We start from the raw sequence: 16,386 nt of genomic DNA, 5'->3' as shown, positions 1-16,386 counted from the left end.
CCCCCCACGAGCAGAAACATCTGTTCAGCAGCTACCCTGTCAAGCCCCATCAGAATATGATATAGTTCATTAAGTTTAACTCTCATTCTTCTAAACTCCACTGAGTATAGGCCAAACCTGCTCAGCCTTTCCTCATCAGACAAACCCTTCATCCCAGGAATCAGCCTCGTGAACCTTCTCTGAACTGTCTCCAATGCAAGTATATCCCTTCTTAAATAGAGAGACCAAAACTGTACACAATACTCTAGTTGCGGTCTCACTACAGCTGTACCAAGACTTCCCTACTTATATAATTCATTGCCTTTGCAATGAATGTCAACATTCCATTCGTCTCCCTAACTACAAACTGTGCCTGCATGCTTTTTTTTGTGAATCCTGTACGAGGACACCCAGATCCCTTTGTACAGCAACATTTTGAGGTCTCTCTCCATTTAAATAATATTTTGATTGTCTATTCAGCCTATGAAAGTGATAACTACACATTTTCCGCATTATATGCCATATGCCAAATGTTGCCCACTCAGTTTACGTATATATACACATATATATAATATATATATACCCCTTTGCAGACTCTCTGTGTCCTCCTCACAACTTTCTTTCTCACCTGTCTTTGTGCCATCAGCAAATTTGGCTACTAAACCTCTGCCCCTTCCTCCAAGTCCTGAATATAGATTCTAAATAGCTGAGGCCCCAGCACTGATCAATGCGGCACCTCATTAGTTCCAGTTTGCCAACCTGAAAATAAACCATTTATCTCTGTTTCTGTTAATTATCCAATCTCCTATACATGCCTAATATATTATTCCCAACAGTGTGAACTGATATCTTGTATCATAACCTATGTGGGAGCTTTCTGGATATCCAAATATACTACATATACTTGTTCCCTTTATCCACCTTGCTTGTCACATCCTCAAAGAACGCTAATAAATTGGTGAAACACTAATTCCCTACTTTCTAAATGTCCTGCTGCTACTTCCATAATGATGGACTCAAGCATTTTCCCAAGGACAGATGTTAGGCTAACCTTTCCATAGTTTCCTTCTTTCTGTCTTCCTCCTTTATTGAATAGGGGCAGTATATTTGCATGTTTTCCAATCTGCTGTGACATTGCCAGAGTACAGGAAATTTTAGAAGATTGGAACTACGTTGAAGCAGGTAGGGGGGAATCAGCATGTAGTGATGAAGGATGAATGGTCTGGTCCAACTCCTACTTCATATGTTCTCATGTTCTTACATTTTTGGACGCCAGTCACCTCAGCATCCCACATCACTGCAAGAGTTTCTCAGGTGAACATCTAGGGCTAATTATCTGCAGGAACATCCAGCAAGGCCTGGACAATGTGCAGGCTTGGGTTGGCATGTGTCAACTAATATTCATGGCAGAGAAGTGCGAGCTGATGACTATTTCCATTCAGAGATAGTCCTATTACCTTCTTTTGCCATTCTATGGCATGACCATCTCCAACTCTCCCACCATCACACGTAGTTTAATTAAAACCCGGCCACCACTGACAAAGTGAAGCTATGGGGATCAGGTGGGTGCAACAGAGAATTCCAGGGGCACCAAAGTGTTCGAGGAATGTAGCAGGTTACAGAGATAGGGACGCCATGAAGAGATTTAAGCTGGAAGAAGGGACTTTCAAATTGGAGGCATTTGAGGACCAGGAGCCACATTGGAGTGATGGCTGAATGGGATCTGGGTGGGACCAAACACAGGCAGCAGAGTTTTGGATGAGCTGAATTTTCCACAGGAACAGGAAGGGAGGCCGGCTAGGAGGGGGGGGGGGGGGGGGGGCATTGAATTAACCGAGCTTAAAGGTGTCAATGGCACAGATGAAGTTTTCAGAAAAGGCAAGAACAGGAGAGAAAGAAAGATTGGATCAAGAGAAAGCGAGATGTGAAAGAAATAGTAAAGGTAATTTCTAGAAATAGACATTTTTCAATCTACAGCAATAAGATAAATATAGAGGAATAAGACTCCATCCTTGCAATCAATTCATAGTTCCAGACAGACTGGTTGGCAGTAGTTAAGAAATATTAGGCCTCATTGTTATTTATCCTGCAAAATCCAGCAACTACCAATATTTTATTCCCTGCTCACTGCCCGTTGATCTGGTCCCTCTTTTCCCCTGTTCCATTAAATATCTTTCCCTTTGTTATCAGTCCATAAAACAGTTACACCTGAACCATTCCTCTGTGCGTTGTACAGACACTGGTGGATCCACTGAGTATTTTCACCTCTTTGTACCATTGTTTCAGATTCACAAAATTTTAGCTTCGTCCACATTCTATCATTCAAAGATGTGTTATCCTATCAATTCTGTGATGTCTGAATCATGAAAATGCATTTCTCCCACTTACCCGATGGTCTTGTCCACTGAAAAGCATCTCGCATGTTAACAATGAGCTGATTCCATCCACCCCTTCTTCAATCGCCTGTTCTAGTCTATCCCGGTAGAATTTCGACAAATGGAAAAGCCGGTAATCGTCGCACTTTGTCAAGAACTCAGTGATAGTAGAGTTAGGATCTGGGAACAAAATATGGAGAAAACTAGATGCATTATGAACTTTTTATTGGGGCTCTCACATTGCGTCTTATCACAAATGACTGAAGTCTCCTTTGAGCCAGATGATCAAACATCATCTCATAACCAATATACACATGGTGTGTTGCATTCCATTGATCTATACAGTTAGGTCTCAACACAAAGTTATATCAAATTTGTCAAAAACGGGCAATCTACAATTATTCCATACCTTTGGCGATTGTTGTAAAAACCCATCTGGTTCACTAATGTCCTTTAGGGAACGAAATCAGCCATCCTCACTTGGTCTGGCCTACACGTGACTCCAGAAGCGCAGCAATGTGGTTGACTCTTAAATGCCCTCTGAAATGGCCTAGAAAGTCACTCATTTCAAGTACAAGTAAGGATGGGGAACAGATGCTGGCCTAGCCAGCGACGCCCACATTCCATGAACCAATGATAAAAAAAAAAATCGAGGAGTTTGTCCACAACTGGCATACATTACTTGGTTTCTAATTACCTGGTTGATCCTCTCTGCGTATTTTAACAGAGACGTTGGCAAGAATCTTCTCACCTTGAAAGAGGTCCCGCAGCTGGGACTGAAAGTGGGACCCGACCCAACGCAGCATTTTACTGGCAGCCGCTCATTTAAGAGTTGGCCGCCAGGGCCACCATCCAATAAATGACAGCGGCCTGCCTCCACGAGCTGCCGGTCCAATTGTCAGACTGGCAGGTCAGCAGCCTTGGTAGCGCCAAACATTAAAGGTGACCACCTTCAAGGCTGCAAAATGAAGCACTGGGAGCGTCAATGTCGAGGCACACTGGAAGATGGACAAGTTTTGAGCAAGCTGTGGCCTGGCAAGCAGGTCCCCGTGAGCAGCATGGGGAAGCATGTTATAGAAGCGGCGCTCCATTGCCGCTGGCGGGACATGAAGTGGAAGTAAAAGGAGTTTCCCCCCAACCCACAGAAACCCACAGGGAGAACACCAGGGTTGACCAAGTCATCTTGCCATGCAGGGGCAAGCACTTCCGACCGGCGCAACTCGCTGCTGGGTGCGGAAAGTGGCCATGAATATGGCACTGATGTGACCCACTTGGCCACCAGGTGGACCATTGAGTTTCCTGATGCTGCTAAAATGCCACAGTAGCAGAAAGACTTTGGGCTCCCGTCCAACACCTTACCCATCAGTTTACCAGCCCTCCTGCCTCCCAACTGGACGTCATAAGGCGAGTAAAATTCAGCCTAATTGTTTGGACTCCTACAGTCCATCTGCTTTCCCCCTGCTTCTCATTGACTCCAATTTTGCTCGCGCTCCTGAATTCCATACTCACTCAAATCACAGAATCTCAGAATAATATAGCACAGAAGAGGCCCTTCGGCCCATCGAGTCTGCGCCGATGCATTAAAGACACCTGACCTGTCTACCTAATCCCATTTGCCAGCACTTGGCCCATAGCCTTGAATGTTAAGATGTGCCAAGTGCTCATCCAGGTACTTTTTTAAAGGATGTGAGGCAAACTGCTTCTGCCACCCTCCCAGATCGTGCATTCCAGACCATCACCATCCTCTGGGTAGAAAAGTTCTTCCTCAAATCCTCCTTAAACCTCCTGCCCCTCACCTTAACTCGATGTCCCCTCGCAACTGACCCTTCAACTAAGGGGAACAGATGCTCCCAATCCACCCTGTCCATGCCCCTCATAATCTTGCACACCTCGATCAGGTCACCCCTCAGTCTTCTCTGCTCCAGTGAAATCAACCCAAGTCTATCCAACCTCTCTTCATAGCTTAAATGTTCCATCCCAGACACCATCCTGGTGAATCGCCTCTGCACCCACTCCAGTGCAATCACATCCTTCCTATAATGTGGCGACCAGAATTGCACACAGTACTCCAGCTGTGGCCTTACCAAAGTTCTACACAAAAGTATAACAGGTAAGGCAGATGAACTTAGAGCTTGGATTAGTACTTGGAACTATGATGTTGTTGCTATTACAGAGACTTGGTTGAGGGAAGGACAGGATTGGCAGCTAAATGTTCCAGGATTTAGAAGCTTCAGGCGGGATAGAGGGGGAAGTAAAAGGGGTAGGGGAGTTGCATTACTTGTTAAGGAGAATATCACAGCTGTACTGAGGGAGGACACTTCGGAGGGGTCATGCAGCGAGGCAATATGGGTGGAGCTCAGGAAAAGGAAGGATGCAGTCACGATGTTGGGGGTTATCTACAGGCCTCCCAACAGCCAGCAGGAGGTAGAGGAGCAGATATGTAGACAGATTTTGGAAAGATGTAAAGGTAACAGGGTTGTAGTGGTGGGTGATTTTAACTTCCCCTATATTGACTGGAACTCACTTAGTGCTAGGGGCTTGGATGGGGCAGAATTTGTAAGGAGCATCCAGGAGGGCTTCTTGAAACAATATGTAGATAGTCCAACCAGGGATGGGGCCGTACTGGACCTGGTATTGGGGAATGAGCCCGGCCAGGTTGTCGAAGTTTCAGTAGGGGAGCATTTCGAGAACAGTGACCATAATTCCATAAGTTTTAAGGTACTTGTGGATAAGGATAAGAGTAGTCCTCGGATGAAGGTGCTAAATTGGGGGAAGACAAATTATAACAATATTAGGCAGGAACTGAAGAATTTAGATTGGGGGCGGCTGTTTGAAGGTAAATCAACATCTGACATGTGGGAGTCTTTCAAATGTCAGTTGATTAGAATCCAGGACCAGCATGTTCCTGTGAGGAAGAAGGATAAGTTTGGCAAGTTTCGGGAACCTTGGATAACGCGGGATATTGTGAGCCTAGTCAAAAAGAAACAGGAAGCATTCACAAGGGCTGGAAGGCTCGGAACAGACGAATCCCTTGAGGAAAATAAAGACAGTAGGAAGGAACTTAAGCAAGGAGTCAAGACGGCTAAAAGGGGTCATGAAAAGTCATTGGCAAACAGGATTAAGGATAATCCCAAGGCTTTTTATACAAATATAAAGAGCAAGAGGGTTACAGGGAAAGGGTTGGCCCGCTCAAGGACAGAGAAGGGAATCTATGTGTGGAGCCAGAGGAAATGGGCGAGGTACTAAATGAGTACTTTGCATCAGTATTCACCAAAGAGAAGGACTTGGTGGATGATGAGCCTAGGGAAGGAAGTGAAGATAGTCTCAGTCATCTCATTATCAAAAAGGAGGAGGTGTTGGGTGTCTTGCAAAGCATTAAGGTAGATAAGTCCCCAGGGCCTGATGGGATCTACCCCAGAATACTGAGGGAGGCAAGGGAAGAAATTGCTGGGGCTTTGACAGAAATCTTTGCATCCTCTTTGACTACAGGTGAGGTCCCAGAGGACTGGACAATAGCCAATGTTGTTCCTTTGTTTAAGAAGGGTAGCAAGGATAATCCAGGAAACTATAGGGCGGTGAGCCTTACATCAGTGGTAGGGAAATTATTCGAGAGGATTATTCGGGACATGATTTACTCCCATTTGGAAACAAAGGAACTTATTAGTGAGAGGCAGCATGGTTTTGTGAAGGGGAGGTCGTGTCTCACTAATTTGATTGAGTTTTTTGAGGAAGTGACAAAGATGATTGATGAAGGAAGGGCAGTGGATGCTTTCTATATGGACTTTAGTAAAGCCTTTGACAAGGTCCATCATGGCAGAATGGTGCAAAAGGTGAAGTCACACGGGATCAGAGGTGAGCTGGCAAGATGGATACAGAACTGGCTTTGTCATAGAAGACGGAGGGTAGAAGTGGAAGGGTGCTTTTCTGAATGGAGGGATGTGACTAGTGGTGTTCTGCAGGGATCAGTGCTGGGACCTTTGCTGTTTGTAGTATATATAAATGATTTGGAGGAAAATGTAGCTGGTCTGATTAGTAAGTTTGTGGACGACACAAAGGTTGGTGGAGTTGCGGATAGTGATGAGGATTGTCAGAGGACACAGCAGGATATAGATCGGTTGGAGACTTGGGCAGGGAAATGGCAGATGGAGTTTAATTTGGACAAATGTGAGGTAATGCATTTTGGAAGATCTAATGCTGGTGGGAAGTATACAGTAAATGGCAGAACCCTTAGGACTATTGACAGGCAGAGAGATCTGGGCGTACAGGTCCACAGATCACTGAAAGTGGCAATGCAGGTGGATAAGGTAGTCAAGAAGGCATATGGCATGCTTGCCTTCATCGGTCGGGGCATAGAGTATAAAAATTGGCAAGTCATACTGCAGCTGTACAGAACTTTAGTTAGGCCACACTACCAGAAGGACGTGGAGGCTTTGGAGAGGGTACAGAAGAGGTTTTCCAGGATGTTGCCTGGTCTGGAGTGCATTAGCTATGAGGAGAGTTTGGAAAAACTCGAATTGTTTTCACTGGAACGACAGAGGTGGAAGGGCGACATGATCGAGGTTTACAAAGTTATGAGAAGCATGGACAGAGTGGATAGTCAGAAGCTTTTTCCCAGGATGGAAGAGTCAGTTACTAGGGGACATAGGTTTAAGGTGAGAGGGGCAAAGTTTAGAGGGGATGTGCGAGGCAAGTTCTTTACACAGAGGGTGGTGAGTGCCTGGAACTTGCTGCCAGGGGAGGTGGTGGAAGCAGGTACGATAATGACGTTTAAGAGGTATCTTGACAAATACATGAATAGGATGGGAATAGAGGGATACGGTCCCCGGAAGTGCAGAAGGTTTTAGTTTATGCAGGCATCTCGATCGGCGCAGGCTTGGACGGCCGAATGGCCTGTTCCTGTGCTGTACTGTTCTTTGTTCTTTAACTCCAACATGACCTCCCTGCTTTTGTAATCTATGCCTCGATTGATAAAGGCAAGTGTCCCATATGCCTTTTTCACCACCCTATTAGCCTGACCTTCTGCCTTCAGAGATCTATGGACAAACACCTCAAGGTTCCTTTGTTGCTCGGAACTTCCCAGTGTCAGGCCATTGATTGAATACTTCCGTGTCACATTACTCCTTCCAAAGTGTATCACCTCACACTTTTCAGGGTTAAATTCCATCCGCCACTTTTTGCCCATTTGACCATCCCGTCTATATCTTCCTGTAACCCAAGACACTCAACCTCGCTGTTAACCACTCGGCCAATCTTTGTGTCATCCGCAAACTTACTGATCCTACCCCCCACATAGTCATTTATATAAATGACAAACAATCGGGGACCCAGCACAGATCCGTGTGGTACAGCACTGGACACTGGCGTCCAGTCACTAAAACAGCCGACTGTCATCACTCTCTGTCTCCAACAGCTAAGCCAATTTTGAATCCACCTTATCAAGTTACCCTGTATCCCATGTGCATTTGTTTTCTTGATAAGTCTCCCATGTGGGACCTTGCAAAGGCTTTGCTAAAATCCGTGTAAACTACATTAACTGCACTACCCTCATCTACACACCTGGTCACATGCTCAAAAAAATTCAATCAACTTTGTTAGGCATGACCTCCCTCTGACAAAGCCATGCTGACTATTCCTAATCAAATTTTGCCTCTCCAAGCGGAGATAGATTCTCTCCATCAGAATTTTCTTCAATAGTTTCCCTACCACTGACGTGAGACTCACTTGTCTGTCGTTCCCTGGCTTATCTCTACAACCTTTCTTAATAGTGGGACCACATTAGCTGTTCTCCAATCCGCTGGCACCTCCCCCGTGGCAAGAGAGGAATTAAAAATTTGGGTCAGAGCCTTTGCAATCTCCACCCTCGCCTCCCACAGCATCCTGGGACACAAATCGTCCGAACCTGGAGATTTGCCCACTTTTAAGCCTGCCAAAACCTCCAATACCTTGTTACTCCCTATGACAATTTGCTCAAGAACCTCACAGTCTCTCTCTCTGAGTTCCATATCTACTTCCTCATTCTCTTGGGTGAAGACAGATGTGAAGTATTCATTCAACACCCTACCAATCTCCTGTGGCTCCACCCACAGATTTTCCCCTTGGTCCCTAATGGGTCCTACTCTTTCCCTGGTTATCCTCTTCCTATTGATATACTTATAGAATATCTTGGGATTTTCCCTACTTTTACCAGCCAGAGCTTTCTCATGTCCCCTCTTTGCTCTCCTAATTGCTTTCTTAACCCTGAGTTCCGAAGAAGGGTCACTGACCCGAAACGTTAACTCTGCTTCTCTTTCCACAGATGCTGCCAGACCTGCTGAGTGGTTCCAGCATTTCTTGTTTTTATTTCAGATTTCCAGCATCCGCAGTATTTTGCTTTTATTTACATAACTCTTTCCAGTCTACCTTGGCCAGATCCTGCCTTATTTTACTAAAATTCGCTCTCCCCCAATCCAAAACCTTTTTTTGCATCTTGTCTATTTCAAGCTTAAATTGTATCATGTTGTGGTCGCTATCACCAAAATTCCCCCCACTAATACATCAACCACCTGTCCGACTTCATTCCCCAGAATTAGGACCAGCACTGCACACTCCCTTGTTGGATCCTCTACATATTGAGCTAAAAAGTTCTCCTGTATACATTTTAAGAACTCCACTCCATCTCAGCCCTTAACATGATGACTATCCCAATTAATGTTGGGAAAGTTGAAATCACCTAATATAATTACCCTATTATTATTTTTACACACCTCTGCGAATTGCGCACATATTTGCTCCTCAATTTCCTGCTGACTATGCTGCCTTGATGTCTAGGTCAGTTCCTCACCTCTGGAGTTCAGCTCTTTAGCCCATGTTTGATTCAAGGCTGTAATAAGGTCAGGAGCCGAGTGGCCCTTGTGGAACCCACACTGAGCATCACTGAGCAGGTTATTGCTAAGCAAGTGCCACTTGATAGCACTGTCGATGACACCTTCCATCACTTTACTGATGATTGAGAGTAGACTGATGGGGCCTAATTGGCTGGGTTGGACTTGCCCTGCTTTTTGTGTACAGGGCCTACCTGGACACTTTTCCATATTGCAGAGTACATGCCTGTATTGTAGCTGTACTGGAACAGCTTGGCTAGGAGCGCGTTAAGTTCTGGAGCATAGGCCTTCAGTACTATTGCCAGAATGTTGTCAGGGCCCATAACCTTTTCTGTATCGAGTGCCTTCAGTTGCATCTTGCTATCAGGTGGAACGATTCAAATTGACTGAAGTCTGGCATCTGTCATGCGGGGGACCTCAGGAGGAGGTCGATCATACACTCGGCACTTCTTGCTGAAGATTGTTGCAAATGCCTCAGCCTCATCTTTTACACTCATGTGCTGGGATCCCCCATCACTGAAGATGGTCGGGTTTTTTTTTAAAGAAACTTCAGTTTTACCTGTATCGTTTCGATATCAAACGAAGACATAAATTCTGGTCAGCATCCTTCCAATCTCCTCTGTGACGTCCTTCTACTGTCTGAGTTTCATCATCTCCGGGCCCACTTTCTTGTCCATCTCGGCTGTGTAACTTAGATCCAAATTCCTCTCTACAGGTATTTGTGCCTATTTTCCTATAAACTTGTCTCGCACACCAGCTTTCAGGGAAAAAATGACATTTAAAACTAATGTCTGAACATACCTGTGTTCATTTTCAGTCCTGTTGAACTTGTTGGATCTTCAGCCATGGTGGTGAAATAGGTTCCCAGATTCTCAAACTCTGCAATAGATATAACATTCATAGAGAGCTAGTTAGAAATATTAAAAAGGAGAAAGAAAACGTTGCCTTGTTAACCATGCTACCAAGACCCTCGTCCCTCCGGCAGTATACGAGCTTTTAGCTCTGAGATAGAGCATTTCCAGAGCATTATGATCAACACTCCACATCAGGTGCGGCACCTGCAGAAGTCCAGTGAAATCCAGTAAGGTCCTCTGATCTCCACAACTCAATTTCAGACGGGCTCCCGTCAGCCGAGCCTCCCCAGTGGGACGGCCGAAAGACAAGATTTACCCACACAGTGCTGGCTAAAGCCTGTCTTATTCTTGAGATAATGAGCATTCTGGAGGGAATTGTGAAGCGGGCTGTCATTGATTACGTAAATATTCCTCATTTTGTTTTAAAAATCTGACATTATTGTATCACTTTTATTGTGCAGATTTGTGACTATTGTTTTTCATTTGTTTAGTTTTGAAAACACATTCCGGAACTTCATGCGTACAATAACGATCCATGTACACAATCGATAGCCATGTGTGATTCCTCTGGTTTCTATGGGCAGTAACCTTGCCCAAGTGTTCATGGAGATATGTCCTCGTTGGTGGCTCTATTTGAATATATTTACCTCTTGTAGCGTCAGCAATTGACTAATGAACACTGTTGGAGGTGAGGTGATTTTTCATTGTTATGCTTTTATTAACAGTAATGCATAACATTACCAATCACATAACTTAATCCAGTGATGTAATGTTTGGCAATGATTGGCAGATTATCTTCAGGCGTCTTGTTATCTCAGAAAACTCACCAATATGGAACTGATAGATTTGCATGTTATTTGTTAATCATAATGTTCCACTTGTGCGTGCCTGCCTGTCTGTGTGGCCATGAAAGAGTGCCGACTCAAACTATCAAACAGCTTCCGTTCCTTTCCCACTGTGGCAATGTAAAAATGATTCAGTCTCGGAACAATAACTTCTCCAATGCAAAGTTCTAGATGTCCTCTGGTTTAATTTAGAACCAAGTTTGAAAATGTGTTACATTCGGTATGTTGTAGTGTCTCACGCACACTGACGCGAGCATAATAAACACAGCACAGCAACAACATTGCCATGCTGTCCCCTACCACAGTACAGAGTCAACCTGAATACAGAAATTGCAGAGGATACCTGAATAAGGGAACAAGGGGCTGAGCACAATATATGAGAAATGTTTAACGATGACATAAAAGTGCCCACTAAAGTTATTTACAGATCTATAAAGCGTAAACGGATGATCAAACGAAAGTAGAGATGGTTAAGGACAAAAACGGCAATTTTCCTGCAGAAGTAGAGAACATGGCCGAGGTTCTAAATGATTCCTTTTCATCTGTTTCCACAAAAGAAGAGGACTTCGCCAATATTACAATAAATGAGGAGGTGGTAGAGGCATTGGAGAGGATAGAATTGGACAAAAATGTACTAAAATGGTTGAAAACGTTCAAAGTACAAAAGTCACACGGTCAGAATGGGTTGAATCTTAGTTTCCTGAGGGAAGTAAGGGTGGAAATTGCAGTGGCTCTGGTCGTGATATCCTTATACAAATTTAATATGGGTGTGGTGCCACAGGACTGGATGATAGCAAATATTACACTTCTGGACAAAAAAGGGAAGAGATATAAAACAATTAAGTACAGGAACATCCACCTAATATCAATGTTGGCGAAATTTCTAGAGGCAATAATCTGAAGCAAAATTATCCGCCTTTTGGAAGAAGATGGGTTAAAAAAAAAACCACAGCCACAATTAAAGGGAAATCGAGTCTGACAGACTGCGGACTTTCAAAAGGCAGTTGATGAATTACCACGTAAAAGACATATGAATAAAATTTAAACCAATGATATTAAAGCTGTACTGGCCTTGATTCCAAAACGGTAAATACATTTGTCTATTATAATCTTTTGATATCAAATGTAAAATTTTCTAGAGAGCTACCTCAACACTTTTTTAGTGTTTGGTTTCCAGGACTCCACTGTCCTTTGTGTCAGGTAATGCATTTCAGCAAGACCATGAAAGATTTAGCTCCGCTTTCAATGGTCTTAAAAATCAGCCTTGTTCTGGACACCTCCATCAGAGGAGAATTTTTATCTCCATCTTTAAATTTATTTAACTATCTTAACTACCTCAATTAAAGCAGCCCTTAACCTTGAATAATCAAGGCAATGCAAAAATCAGCCCTCATAAGCTAACACTTTTAGAACCAATATCATAGATCCATAGAAAAAATTCGGCACAGAAGGAGGCTATTCTCCCATCGTCTCTGCGCTGGCCTATAAAAAAAGAGATATAATAGAGGCACACGCTTTGATTGTATAACAAAAGAAAAAGTATTTCCACTGACCGAATGGGCAGTAAACAGAGGATGCAGATTTCGTGTAATTGACCCAAAGCTTGAGGTTAGATGAAGAGATTTTCTGGGTCCTTGAATTATTATGGTAAGCAATGCAAAACCAGAAAGGATGCTCTAATTAAATGCTATAGTAACTTTAAAAAAAGAATTGTATCAACACTGAAGGGGAGAATGTTTAGGGCTCTGGGGCGAGGGCAGGTGAATGGGGCTAATGTAATTTCTCATTAAAAATCCGGAACAGCGAAAGTGGATCAGGGGACCAGTTAGAACCAGTTAGGGTGGCACAGTGGCGCAGTGGTTAGCACCGCAGCCTCACAGCTCCAGCGACCCGGGTTCAATTCTGGGTACTGCCTGTGTGGAGGTTACAAGTTCTCCCTGTGGCTGCGTGGGTTTCCTCTGGGTGCTCCGGTTTCCTCCCATATGCCAAAGACTTGCAGGTTGATAGGTAAATTGGCCATTATAAATTGTCCCTAGTATAGGTTATTGATAGGGAAGTATAGGGATAGGTGGGGATGTGGTAGGAATATGGGATTACTGCAGGATTAGTATAAATGGGTGGTTGATGGTCGGCACAGACTCGGTGGGCCGAAGGGCCTGTTTCAGTGCTGTATCTCTAAATCAAAATCTAAACAAAGAACAAAGAGCAGTACAGCACAGGAACAGGCCATTCGGCCCTCCAAGCCTGCGCCGATTAGCTGGATGGCTAGTGTATGCTTCACAACAGGATCGAAAGCACAGTTCAATTCTCATTCCAGTCTGAGAAGGACAACGGGAAAACACCAGATGTATCCACTTCCCTAATCATACTCATCTCTCCTGCATGGAAGAAGGGAGCAGAAGACTTGCCCTTGGACAAACCACCACAGCACAGGCACATCCGAATGGTCTCCTTCTTTTATGTAAGATTCTATGATACCGACCATTTATGTTTCTATTCATAAGCTTGTCATAAACGAGACATATATTTAAATACTATTTCCACAGTAGAATTTAAGCATGTGAGATTACATTTCTAAGTTTTATTCTTTTAGACACTGTGGCAGTCAAATTCAAAAAGGAAAATCAATAATGTCTTACCTGATCTATTAATGATTGCTCAACTGTTCAATAAAATTGATGTACTGCTCAAATAAACGGCGATTACTCAGTTCTGTTACATCAAAAGCTCAAACGGTGCTTAATATATTCTGAGTTCTTAGCGTGTGCTGCGGCTCCTGATTCCCATTCCCAAGTATCTCGCTAATTTAGCATCTGCAGGTTAATGAACACACCCTGGTTAAAGATCAGTTTCAGTTACAGATCCCTACCCGCCCTGTTCTCTGGTGCAGGGATCGATCTGAATCACACATGGTTGCATTCATCTTGAATTATTCTGATAAATTACTGACCTTTCAATCAAAGTCATTAATCCTCTGTGTGCTAAAGCTGAACAAATCTCCACAGCTCTTCCACGTGTAGTTCAGAAGACATCACAGTGAAACCGTTCTGTGGCAATGAAAATAAGTCTTGTGTACAAATTCGATTTAGTTATTCATTATAAACTTTTTTTAATGGTTGAACCAAAAAAGGACAGAGATAGCAAGTAGCAAAGGTTGTTGATTATAATCTCTGGCAAATAGTCTCTTGTTAATGAGTAACAGTCTGGGCCTTGGCGACGATGCTCACACCCATGAGTATCAGGTGTAGTTTACAGTAATTGGAACTGAATCAATGAATGTGTGGTTAACAAGTTCATTTCTGCTTCAGACTCATGTCTGAGGTTTTCGTGGCCATGAATTAATTTGACATTTTCATTTATTTTATTTAACAGTTTGGTAACGAAGTTCATTACTTTGTGACTGAGAAACTCTGATCATGAATGCATTTCCTACTTAGTTCTGTATTAATATATATACGCTATTTCTCCATGTTTGATTGCCCTTCCTGCTTCACTGTGCTGCCGCACCCAGTCTGTTTATGGCTTTTACTACTTAGAGTCTAAAACCTATTCCTTTTAACTTTCTGCTTCCTGCACCGATTATATGTTTAACATTTAATGTTTGCTTCCTCCCTACAGCCGTTCCATATCTGTTTCACCTGCTGTTTCCATTCCCATCAGCTTCATTTCTGAATCTGTCGTAACTTCCATTCCCCAACCGAGTTTCCATTCCACCGACTGAATGTAACCCTGCATCGTTAACAGTCTGGAACTCTACATTCTTCCTTCACCACTAACTCTCCTTTATTCCTTTCCACAACTGTTGCAATCTTAATTTTAACACTATTATTCCTTTGCTCCCACTTCGTGCTCGATTACTATTCAGAATCTAGTTCTATCTCTGATTATTTACGAGCAATCCTTTCCACCTGCCCATTGTCTGATTGCCTTCCGTTGAAGCCTGCCAACCCGACCCAAACCCGACCACATGAGTCGGGTCGGGTCGGGTAGGGTCTACATTCTCTGTCCAGCATTCGGGCTCGGGTCTGGGGTCGAGCTGGACTATCCTGTTTGGCTTTGGCAGCCTTGGTGCCACTTGACATGTCTGCTTATGTGAAAACACCAATATAAATACATATTATGTATTAAAACTTAAGTGTGACTTCTTTAAATCAAACTTTTCACTGTTATGATTACAAAATAAAAAGTGGGAACGCATGTTTTATTTTTCCAGACTGGTTTTAAGCCTGGATTTTTTTTAATGAATTGCATGTCCAAAGCAATTGCATTTAAAATGACTTTAGAGTATGAAATTCAATAACACAAATTAGAGGCTACTTTCTCTGCCCAAAGGAAACCCAGGAGTAGATTGTAAGGTCCATTCTTATTTCAGTTATAGTGGCTGCCAAAATGGTGTGAAATTTACTGGATAATTTCAGTTACAGTCATGTGAGTTCAAATTAGCCTCTAAAGGAATACGAATATCTCATTTTATACATCACATAAGAAACATCAAAGATGGTGCAGGTACCAGAAGGACGTGGAGGCTTTGGAGAGGGTACAGAGAAGGTTTACCAGGATGTTGCCTGGTCTGGAGGGCATTAGCTATGAGGAGAGGTTGGAAAAACTCGGATTGTTTTCACTGGAACGATGGAGGTGGAGGGGCGACGTGATAGAGGTTTACAAAGTTAGGAGCGGTATGGACAGAGTGGATAGTCAGAAGCTTTTTCCCAAGGTGGAAGAGTCAGTTACATAGGTTTGAGGTGCGAGGGGCAAAGTTTAGAGGGGATGTGCGAGGCAAGTATTTTACACAGAGGGTGGTGAGTGCCTGGAACTTGCTGCCAGGGGAGGTGGTGGAAGCAAATACGATAGCGACGTTTAAGAGACATCATGACAAATACATGAATAGGAAGGGAATAGAAGGATATGTGCCCCGGAAGTGCAGAAGCTGTTAACTTAGGCAGGCAGCAAAATCGGTGCAGGCTTGGAGGGCCGAATGGCTTGTTCCTGTGCTGTACTGTTCTTTGTTCTCAGTTCCTGCACCAACACGTGTATTTACGCTGTGACCCAGACTAAATTCAGAGAGGAGATGAAGAAGGCGGTGAAATACCCTCTCAATCTTATTGTTAATTTAGTGAAATCATCGAAAGAGCTAAACACTGGAACTAAATCCCATTTCATATTCCAGTCACTGCACTCCCCAAACTACAGAATGTACGTTTTATATTCACAGCACTGAGCCCTGAAATGATTTTAAATCTGATTCCGAGATTCCATTTTATGGAGTATCTGACCTATTGAGGTGGGACTTGCTCTGCCCCCTCACACCATCTCCATCTGCTGGTGTCGCTGTCTCAGTGCAGTTACTGCCCCCCTCTCACAATCTCCATCTGCTGGTGACCCTGTCTCACCGCAGTCACTTACCCTCTCACCATCTCCATCTGCTTGTCTCCCTGTCTCACTGCAGTTCCTGCCCGCTCTCAACCTTTGCAAA

The 16,386-nt window shown here is 43.6% G+C and overlaps 1 protein-coding gene across 1 annotated transcript in view; it reads right to left on the bottom strand.

The window, feature by feature from the left end:
* LOC137345196 (NACHT, LRR and PYD domains-containing protein 3-like) overlaps positions 1-14,648 on the bottom strand; it is a 31,510-nt gene extending 16,862 nt beyond the window's left edge. Inside the window, exons 1-4 of the mRNA XM_068008658.1 lie at positions 14,530-14,648; positions 12,467-12,546; positions 10,016-10,093; positions 2,368-2,534 (exon numbers count right to left, since the gene is read on the bottom strand). Coding sequence (XP_067864759.1) covers positions 2,368-2,534; positions 10,016-10,093; positions 12,467-12,546; positions 14,530-14,648 — 444 coding nt within the window. The remainder of the gene's footprint in view (positions 1-2,367; positions 2,535-10,015; positions 10,094-12,466; positions 12,547-14,529) is intronic.
* Positions 14,649-16,386: the final 1,738 nt, after the last annotated feature.

This window comes from Heterodontus francisci, chromosome 28 (assembly GCF_036365525.1).
Source record: "Heterodontus francisci isolate sHetFra1 chromosome 28, sHetFra1.hap1, whole genome shotgun sequence".
Lineage (NCBI taxonomy): Eukaryota > Metazoa > Chordata > Chondrichthyes > Heterodontiformes > Heterodontidae > Heterodontus > Heterodontus francisci.
The sequence above is the reverse complement of the archived record's forward strand: the minus strand, read 5'-3'. Positions and strand labels throughout refer to the sequence as shown.